Source organism: Polistes fuscatus, unplaced genomic scaffold (assembly GCF_010416935.1).
Source record: "Polistes fuscatus isolate 324 unplaced genomic scaffold, CU_Pfus_HIC Scaffold12, whole genome shotgun sequence".
Lineage (NCBI taxonomy): Eukaryota > Metazoa > Arthropoda > Insecta > Hymenoptera > Vespidae > Polistes > Polistes fuscatus.
The window spans coordinates 7177319-7188340 of NW_025113020.1; the positions used below are offsets into that span (position 1 = coordinate 7177319).

The 11022-nt window shown below is 34.8% G+C and overlaps 1 protein-coding gene across 21 annotated transcripts in view; it reads left to right on the forward strand.

Moving 5' to 3' along the window:
* The window catches only part of LOC122513568, an 84258-nt gene extending 74828 nt beyond the window's left edge, over positions 1-9430 (forward strand). For 16 of the 21 annotated variants that reach the window (XR_006302780.1, XR_006302778.1, XR_006302785.1 and 13 more), the window contains one exon: positions 9272-9388. Coding sequence is in view for 5 of the 21 variants with exons in the window: in XM_043629975.1 (XP_043485910.1) it covers positions 9272-9306 (35 nt within the window). In the remaining 16 variants the exon portion in view is untranslated. Of the gene's footprint in view, positions 1-205; positions 1260-9271 lie in introns of all 21 variants that reach the window. The other 5 variants (XR_006302787.1, XR_006302791.1, XM_043629976.1 and 2 more) reach the window with 3 other exon arrangements.
* The last annotated feature ends 1592 nt before the right edge of the window (positions 9431-11022 follow it).

Below are 11022 nucleotides of genomic sequence, written 5' to 3' on the forward strand. Positions count from 1 at the left end.
TCAGAACGATCGATCGTTCGTTCGTTCGATCATCTTGCGATTTGTTTATTTTTTTTCCTTTCTGCACAACCAGTCTCAGCCCCCCGCGTACCCCCCTTAGTTAAAAAATATTTTCCATTAATCGTGCGTTTGTGATTTTGTTAAATAAAATTAGAAAAATGTTTTTTTATTTCTTGATAATTATTAAATAATCGAAATATTACAGGGGGGAATGACACAACTTTGAACATTTCGTTTGTGACGATCAATGTGACCGCAAAGAATTACGACGATGAATGTTGATGACGACGATGTGATCATCCCCCATCGTCAGATCTATAATAACGCGAATGAAAACATCATTTCAATAGAATCCTGATTTAAAACAAAAAAATCAATCCGAAACGTGTCGCAACAAACTTTTTGTGCAACAAACTACTGTGTGGGGGGCTAAAAAGAAAAACAAAAACAAAAAAGGAAACCTATCACGTCGAATAGAAATTTTCGAAGTGAGCAGCGTTAAATCGAAATCGTTGAACCTTTTTCTCCGAAACACCAACAATAAAAAAAAATACTGTCTCATCGGTATCCAAACAAACTGTTCAACCTGTCAAACAATCCTTATCCAAGTTAATCGATAACAATTCTCGTGTTGACTTTATTATCAGTGAACTGAGTGGGTGATTTAATTGACTGAGTGGGGATAGATTTGAGTAGGAAGGAGGAGGCTTTGCAAATCCTAAAAAAAAAACTTCGAATCCTCGAACAACAACAACAACAAGCCGCATGAAAAAAAATCCAACTAATGCGAGAAGATCTAAAAACTGTTACACGATGATTACTGCTACTGCAACGGTGCATGAATTTTTGGGACGAAATTCAACACTCTGACCAATCCCCCATAATAGGTCAACAAATGGAACAAAAAGGATAAAGGACAAAAACATGGATACATTGTTGTTATCGTTGTGAATCTCATAAATCCCAAAGAACAATATTTTCGGGGTGTCTTGAAAAGAAAAAGAAAAGAAAAGAAAATAAAAGACAAGAACCACGTGTTGTAAGACTAAAATCCACACTCTACTGTGTCCCTCCAACCAACTCTCTTTCTCTACCGTGTGGTGTGTCAGCTGGTGGTGTGCTGTTGCTGGTGCAACTGTAACTGTGCTACTGCTGGTGCACAAGTGTAACTGTGCCTGCTGCTGGTGGGTGCTGCTCTGCTGGTGCTGCTGGTGCACGCGCGAGTTGGAAAACGAGGAGACACTTGGTTGGTACGGCGCGTAAGTGCGAGTGAGTGACTGACTGAGTGTGAGTGTGAGTGTGAGTGTGAGAGTGAGAGAGAGAGAATGAATGTGTTAGTAGGGGGATCCAGGGAATCGTGGGGAGGAGGGGCGAGTTGCAAGCAGTGCAACACTGACTGAGTGGAGTGCATTGAGCTCACTTGGTGTGTGCAGCGAGCATTTTATCTTCGACCGAACGCGATAAAGCTGATGCTGCGGTTGCTGCTGTCTGTTGTTATCAGCTGTTCTTCTTTTACCACAGTTCCCCCTTTCTCTTTCTTTCTCCCACTTGTACGATAATATGCTGCCTTGTTTTGATCGAAAACATTGGCGGGAAGAAAGAGGTTATGTAGAAAATAAACTAAGGAAAGTAAAAGACTGAGAGAATGAGGATTGTGTGGGTCTTCCTCTCATGAAAATACTGGGCTGGGTTGTTAGGCTGGTGGGAAGGGGGATGGGTAGGTGGGTGGGTCGGATGGAACACGCGTTTTGTTCAAATTCAACGTGTTCAAGCATAAACGTGATTGTTGTTATTATTGGTTGGTTGGTTGCTTGGGTTGGTGGTTTTCACGATACTTTCGCGCGCGGTACGAAATTTTCTTTTAGAAAATTATGTCTTACTGTTGTACGTTTTGATTTTGTTTCTTTTGTTTTATCTTCTACTTTCTTTTCTTTATTTTTTTTTTATTAAAAATTATTGAAAGTTATTGTGAAAGTTGTTTCTCTACTCGTTTGTTTCTGAACGTTCTAACGGGATTAGAATTTTTTTTTTGGATTTCCTTAATATTTATATAAATATTAATAATAATATAATATTAATAATATAATAAATATTCTAGACTTTAAAATGTTCATTTTTGTTTTTGTTTTTTCGAATAAAAATTCACAAACGCGAGGCGAATTCCCTCACCTAACCTCCAAATTTTTTGCAAAACAACAATTGACTGGAAGAAATTATAATGCTGCCACCACACGTTCCCCCCCCATTTACTTGTTCTGAAAAAAACTCTTGTCAATAGAACAGACGACAGAAAGAGCAAAATTAAAACACAAATTAGATCTCTAACATTAATATTCCAAATTTGGGCAAAAGCACAATTTTTTCCAACCAATCACCGCAGACAGTTCTTGTTCCACGTTCCTTCCATGCAATAAAGCGTTTCATTGTTCCTTCATTGTTCTTGTTGAATAATTACATTCGCCAACGCATTTTTCTGATCGCTAAATCGGTGAGAAAGAAATATCAGTTTTAGCTAAAGATTCTTGAGAAGCAAAATAAGAATAAGAATAAGATAAGAAAAAGAAGAAAGCAGAAAGCAAGGAAGGAGTGGGGGGGAGTAGGGAGAAGAGGGGGGATGAGGAATCTGAAAGGTTTTGCTCTTTGATGTTAAAGAAACGAATAGTAGGAGAAGAAGGTGAAGAAGGGGGGAGAGAGTAGGAGGAGGAGGGTTCAGAAAGTGTATGTTCGGTTTGAAAGGGGTTGGGGAAAGCTATGGGGAAAGGGGGAGGAGGGGTGGGGGGGAAGAGGTTGCAACCGGTGACTCGCGGTCGCGCACACGTTTTTGTCATTTCTCTCTCTCTCTCTCTTCTCTTTTTCTTGCATATTTCCCCCCCCTCCTCCACCCCGCACTCATACATATCCTCCCCACCTCCTATCTTTATCTATCCATCTATCCATCTATCTATCTATCTTTCTCTCTATGTTTCTATCCTGTTTTTTGTTTCTTTTTCTTTTCTTCTTTTTTTTCACGATGAGGGAACTCGCTAAACCGTTATGTCAGCAGGCATATCAACGTATTCCCTGCATAGCATGAAGTATTCGTTGTTACTTATACATTAACTATACTGATTTATCTATTGGATTATCTAGAAAGTTCATTTCGATCTATATTTTTCGTAATCAAAATTAATTTTCGACAAATCGGTTGATAATGTTTGAGGAGGAATCAGATTAAAGGGGGGGGCGGGGCTTGTCTAAGTTTCGAAATAATTTTATAAAATTGGCAAATAATAATTGTCTATGGGGGGGGGGGTCGTGGATATGAAAATAAATAATACGATGGAAAAATTGTTTAGACAAATTTTTTGGTTTCGGATCAAATTCATTACAGACTCCTTCTCCTACCATCACCACATTGTTGTGAAAGAGGATGTCGAATTTGTAAGACACCCTAATAAAATGGGAAATACACAAACAACAACAAATCGTTCGTGAAAAATTCGCACGAGTTTGACCGAAAAACTAAAACCATCCTAAACGAGTTTTCTACCACCCACTTTCATGATCAGCATCTCATTTGGGATCAGTTATTAACGTTTGAAGTAACAGTTATTACTTTTAACATTTGTTATTCATAACCTTAAATTCGGCCATTTTGAAAAATAATAATAATAATAATAATAAGATTTCCCGCTCCCCGGCGGCCTCTTCTTCTGCTTTTTGATTTACGATCATTATATATAGTTTTTTGTTGTTATTAATAACTATATCCAACCTTTTATTAAATCGATGTGAACTTTAAAATCAAACTTTAGACGTGAAACTTCCCTTCTATTATCGTTAAATTAAACGTTTCCGTGTTTATCGACGTTTAATGACGCGACATGACACATGACACGTGACACGTGACACGTGACACATTACGTTCCGAAGAGGTTATGTTTCAAGTGGGACTCGTCCCTTTTTCTTTTAATTTTTTTACTTTTTTTACGAGTCGAGAAGAAATTCTTGAAGGAAGTTACGCGATGATGTTGCTGTTGCGGTTGCTGCAGCTGGCTGGTAAGTTTGTTGGTTGGTTGTTGTGTTGACTTCCGGGATTGTAAGTGGCTTCGATACCGTTAAGTGTAGCTTGCATCTAAACGTGCTACCTATGAGGGGTTCTTTTTTTCTGTAAGTCTTTTTTTTATTAGAAAAGGTACAACATGCTCGTTTAATTTATGTTATTAGTTTATTACTGGAGTTGTTTTAACAGAATAGTTCGAAGAATTATTCATTTTTTTATTTGGGTCAACTGTGTTAATTGAAAAAAAAAAAAAAAACACACAGAAAATAAAGAGATTAAAAGAGAAAAGTAGAAAATTATCTCAAATTATTTAATCGTTTATTTAACGAGAAAGTTAGTCGTCGTGTGTACCCCCCCCCTCCCTCCCTCCCCCGTTCCTCTTTCTATCCCACCACTCGTCATGTAATAGGGAGTAAGAGTAGTAGTAGTAGTCGTTTACAAAATTGAGATAGTTTATTAAATGGAATATTACAATATTAATAATATGCAGAAAAATAGACTCCGTATTCCTGGGAGGGGGGCAAGTGGCCAATTGGGAAAATGGGAAAATAGGAAAATGGGTAAATTCATAACTTTCTTTGAGTTGTGTAAAAAAAATTGTAAAAGATTCTCAGAGAGGTTTTCAAGGGATAGAAATGATGACAGAGTTTCAGCCAAATCGGAAGAGAGGGCTCGTGGTCAAAATGGTCAATTTGATATGGAATGTTTCATATATTTTATATTATATAATATTTTGTTTTTTATAAACTGTCGAACGTGAAACTCGCTCTATTCCCGAGGAAAGAGATAGAAAGATTTATTCGAGGTTTTCCCCGTGCAGCAAAGGCTCCTCAACGATATCAACGAAGAGTAACAGTAGGAAGAGGGGATGAAGTATGGTGGTCGTGGGCTGGGGCTTGGGGTGGGGTGGGGTGAGGTGGGGGTGGGGAGGAAGAAAACCGCAAGAACCGGATGTTAGAAATTTTCGCGTAGATCGGGGAACACTGCGGCACACAGCACGATTCGCGGAATTCAGGTCTCCCAATGTGAACGTTTTATCAGTGTGCACACATATACACATTGAAAACACGCCGGTATGAGAATAAGAATCAGAAGAGGAGAGAGAGAGAGAGAGAAAGGGGTGAGGGAAGGGGAGAGACTATCTGGCCTCACTTCTACTATCCTAGATTCTCTTGGTACTTTCTATTGTGTTTACGGATCGGATTTGAAGTACCTTTCGCTTCATAGAAAATAACCCGATTCTGTAGATTCCCTAAGAGTAAGTTGAGATTTATTTTCATTGATTTGACTGTTAACAAACTTGAAAGCGATTTGAATAAGGGAGGGGATATTATTTAAACCGCCATTCGTGAATTGGTTATAAGAAAATGGCGGCTGATTTCTGATTTATTTTAAGATGTTCTTTTTCTTTTTTTAAGGTTATGTAGATAATTGTCGATCTTACGATTATTATTCTAACAACGTATCGCGTCTTCTTTTTTTATATTCTTATTTTTTTTTTTAAATACAATAGAAGAAAGTATTATTAATATCGCGAAAGATAATACCGTTTATAGGTTATGTTCGAATTTTATTATCGATTTTCTCATCGGTTAGATTATTTCGATCTTACGATGATATTACTTTCGAAAGTGTATCATCGTCTTTTATGTTATTTTATGACTTCTTTTTGCTTTTCTTATCCTGAGAGAGATACGATATAATAAGAAGTAAATTTTTCAAAAAAAAAAAAAAATACAGCACGAACAAATCGCTCTCTCTTCAGTTGGTGGTTGATGTTGGTTGGTAGTAGTGGTAGTAGTGGTGGTGGTGGTGTCCTAGACTGGAACTTTTTCGTTCAGCAACACGAAACACATATATCCTCTTACCAGCTTGTCGAGCATTTCTGATATATCTTCTGGGCCAATCGAACGTGACCGGTCTTATTACTTTACCCCCTCTAAAGCCCTCTAACCCCCTAAACCATCACCCGTATCCTTGCCATTACCTTTACCTTACCAACCTTTACCTTCCTACCCCCCCTTCCCCTACCTATCTTTCACTCACTCACTCACTCACTTTTTCTCAACTCCTCTTCGTCAGGGCTCTTTTTATACTACCACTTGACATTTTAAAATTATTGACACACACAAATATACACACACAAATATATACACACGTATATACTTAGTTTTATACATATTCAATACACAAACACGTTTTTATACTTGTGCATTATATGTGCATATCTATAAAAAAACACACATATTAATTATATTAATTGTTTATACGCATACATTTCTATACAAACATTTATTAAACGTGTATATGTGCATACATGCATATACATGTAAAAACATAGTTTTTTCGTATGCAATTATTAATATGTTAAATATCTTTTTTTATGTATAAATATGTATAATTGATTTATTACAAACACACACACACGCACATTTGTATACACATTTTTAAACATATTTTATAAACGTGTATACGTTTTTTTTTTTATATGCACACACACACGTGTGCATACATATATTAATTTATGTATAAATAATGCATTATAACATGATTGAATTAAAAATCATTTTATACGAGTCTCCTCGTCGCGTAGTTCCATCGAAAAATATATTTTTCTTTTTTATTTTTTTGTGTGTGTTTTTTTTATACAAAAAAATATCTACGACGACGAGTCATCATCGAACGAACGAACGAAGGTCATCAAAAAACGGGCGTAAACGTTCGACCTTCCAAAGTATCCTCTTTCATCTTTACAAAGGGGGGGTCATAATCGATTTTCTATACGATCCTTTATTCTCGACCCTACATTTTTTAACCAATTTAAAACAAAACAAAACAAAACAAAACAAAAAAAATTACCCTTCCATTATGAATATATATGGTTGTTATTTTTATATTTTTTTGTGTCTTTCAATGTTATTTTTTCTTTCCTTTTACTTTTATTTCTAATTATTTTTCCACTCCACCTCCGCCTCCTCCTCCTCCGCCTCCACCTCCTCTTCTTCTTCTCTTCTTCTTCTTATTTTTATTTTTAATTACGCGCGGACAGGCAAATAACTTTGGCAAACAATTTGCTTCTTTTTTTTTTGTTTCTCTTTCTTTTTTCCCCCTTCTACTGACCCCCCCTCCCCACTACTCTGGTACCTCTAAAAGTTGTTCTAACTTTCGTTACCTTTTTGTTTTATAATTTTTTTTTTTTCATTTCTCCTCTTCACTTCACGTTTGATATTTTTACTTTTATTTTTTTTCTTTTTTTTTTCTTTTTTTTGTTCGCTGACTCGTGTAATAATTTGACTCCAAGTGGTGAGGAAAAAAAAAGTGGGGGGGCGGGCGGTGCAATTAATATTTTAATATGTAGTTACAGTTTTTTTTTTTTTTTATTTATTTAATTATCACGTGTGTGTGTGTGTGGGTGTGTGTGTGTGTGTTGTGTCCTAATTTTATCGACATTTCTTTTCTAAGTTAGGTATTTCTTTTTTTTTTCTTGTTTTTTTTAATACACCTTTTTTAATTAATAGAATCAAATCGAAAGGTTGTTTTTATAATTTATTGGATTCTGAATAAAACATGACCAGGTGGGAAAGAAATAATCTTCGAGATAATGTCAATAGTATTATTGATTGAATGTTTTAAAAAAACAAGAAAAAAAAGATAAGCAAAAAACGAGAGAAAGAGAAACACGCGAGAAGACGACGAATTTTGAATGACCGGTTTTTTTTTTTTTTTGATTTTTTATACAACGCGAGATTAATACCTATTTCGAATTTGAATGTTTATTACTTGTTTTCATTTCAATTTACGATAATTGCAGACTATTTTTAACTTATGTAGATTCATTTCTTTTTTTTCCTTCCTCTTTTTTTTTTTTTTTTCATTTAAATACTCATTCATGAACTAATTGATATATCATCAGTATTCGATAAAAATTTTGTTGTAGGAAAAAGAACTATCTAAATTTAATTTTAAATTTATTCTCGTGTCTAAATAAACATAACAATAATATTCAAAAATATTAATTAATTAAAAGTTAAATTCTTCAAAGAAAAAATAAAAAAAGAAATCACATTAACGTTAACTTATTATTCATTCCTATTAAATTACAAACAGATAACACGTAACCCAAACAAAACAAGTATGCTACAATAATAATATTTAAAATATAATGAAACGGTCAGTCAGCAGCAATAGAAGCATCAGTTGACGCAGCAGCAGCAGCAGAAGCATCAGCGAAGCAAAAGCAGTATTGATACAACAGCAAAACAATGATACAACAATAATAATTTTAAAATAATGAACGACTTCAATCATATTTCTATCATTCCCTCCTACACATTTACTTCAAAATGAAAAACATCAAGAAACGAGTACAAACCTAAACCTGTTAATATAATCACAGTATTTATACAATTCCAATATTGTATTGAAGGCTTTCTATAAAAGGTGTATTATCATCGATCACTAACGGAGATTATCATTTATGCAAATGGGAATTGAAATGGTCAGTCAGCAGCAATAAAAGCATCAGCTGAAGCAACAGCAGCAACAGCAGCAGCAGCAGCAGCAGCAGAAGCAGCATTGATACAACAGCAAAACAATGATACAACAGCAAAACAGTGATACAACAATAACAATATTTAAAATATAATGAAACTACTTCAATCATATTTCTATCATTCCCACCTACACATTTACTTCAAAAATGAAAAACAATCAAGAAACGAGTACAAACCTAAACCTGTTAATATTAATCACAGTATTTATACAATTCCAATAATGTATTGAAAGGCTTTCTATAAAAAGGTGTATTATCATCGATCACTAACGGAGATTATTATTTATGCAAACGGGAATTGAAATGGTCAGTCAGCAGCAATAGAAGCATCAGCTGAAGCAGCAGAAGCAGCAGCAGCAACAGCATTGGGGGGATCCGTCTATCGACGTTTCTATCATTCTGTCGTCAAATGAACAAATGTACTCGGTTGTCTGATCGGTACAACGATCTAATTTACTCTCTTCATTTTCTATCTCTTTCCATCCAACTGTCCTCCCTAAGCGTGTGACGGAGTTATGCGAATGCTGTGTTGTATCCGTTCTACCTATCTGTATATACATTTATATATATATCTATGTGTGTGTGTGTGTGTATGTGTGTTCCTTCATTGACGAAGCAAGCAGAGAGGAGACCGGAACGCGTTAATAAAGCAAGCTTTTTCGCCATTTCTGTTACAGATAAACGAGGAGCTGTTAGTAGGATACATTTATGACAGAACGAAGTGTTACCGCGTCAAAGGAAGTCAAGAGGGAATCTTGACTCTGACAATTGGGGATCTTTGTTATCGACTAAAAGGATAGAACGACATCCGTAAGAACTATTTTATTATTTATCTCAATATGTATGTGTATATATGTATTTTTTATTCGACTATTTTTAATATGATTAAGTTAGGAAGATAGTGTTTTTTTTAGGATTCTAATTGGGACGATTAATTTATTTATTTATATATGTTACTTTGGAAGATTGGTATTGAATAATGTCAAGATTCACCTGGTCACTTGGCGTAGGTATGAAATATTAATCGATGTATGAGAATAAACTCAAATATTCGGTCTTTCACTGATGTATTTGGTATGTGCGAATCTTGACATTCTCCAATTTCGATCTTTCACGGTAACATATGTATAATTAGCCTATTTTTAATACAATGATTAGGTTAGGATAAGTAGGTCCACGTGGTAGGAACATAATATTTTGTTGGGATTCTAATTGGGACAATTTATTGATTTATTTATATGGTTACTTTGAAAGATTGGTATTGAATAATGTCAAGATTCACCTGGTCACTGGCGTAGGTATGAAATATTAATTGATGTATGAGAATAAACTCAATATTCGGTCTTTCACCGATGTATTTGGTATGTGCGAATGTTGACATTCTCCAATTTCGATCTTTCACGGTAACATAATATTATTAGGCTATTTTTAATACAATGATTAGGTTAGGAGTAAGTAGGTCCACGTGGTAGCAACATAATATTTTTTGGGATTCTAATTGGGGCAATTTATTTATTTATTTATAATGTTACTTTGAAAGATTGGTATTGAATAATGTCAAGATTCACCTGGTCACTTGGCGTAGGTATGAAATGTTAATCGATGTATGAGAATAAATTCAAATATTCGGTCTTTTACTGATATTGGTATGTGCGAATCTCGACATTCTCCAATTTCGATCTTTCATTGTAACATATGTATTATTAGCCTATTTTAATACAATGATTAGGTTAGGAGTAAGTAGGTCCACGTGGTAGGAACATAATATTTTTTTGGGATTCTAATTGGGACAATTTATTTCTTTATTTATATATGTTACTTTGGAAGATTGGTATTGAATAATGTCAAGATTCACCTGGTCACTTGGTGTAGGTATGAAATATTAATTGATGTATGAGAATAAACTCAAATATTCGGTCTTTCACCGATGTATTTGGTATTTGTGAATCTCGACATTCTCCAATTTCGATCTTTCACCGACGTATTTGGTATGTGCGAATCTTGACATTCTCCAATTTCGATCTTTCACAGTAACATGTAGATTATTAGCCTAATTTTAATAAAATGATTAGGTTAGAGCGTGGGTGGTGGTAGGTCAGGTGTTCAGTAGAACACGTTATTGTCTTTTATGGGGCCCCCTAGGGCCCTGGGTCAATTTGAATTTAGAAACTAGGGGGAGGGTGGGGGTACAATACTTAAATTTGATTTGGTTAGCGTGTTAAAATAAATAAATAGGAAAAAAAGGTTAGAAAAATATGCTGGAATATTTCTATATTTGCAAAAGTGAAAGTAGAAGACTGGAAATGTTTTGATACGCATTACTGCATTCTTAGATTTACGATAAGAAAGAGAAAGAGAGAGAGAGAGAGAGAGAGAACTTGTTTGGGGAAACAAAAAAAATTATTATTTATTAATATTTCGAATTTCT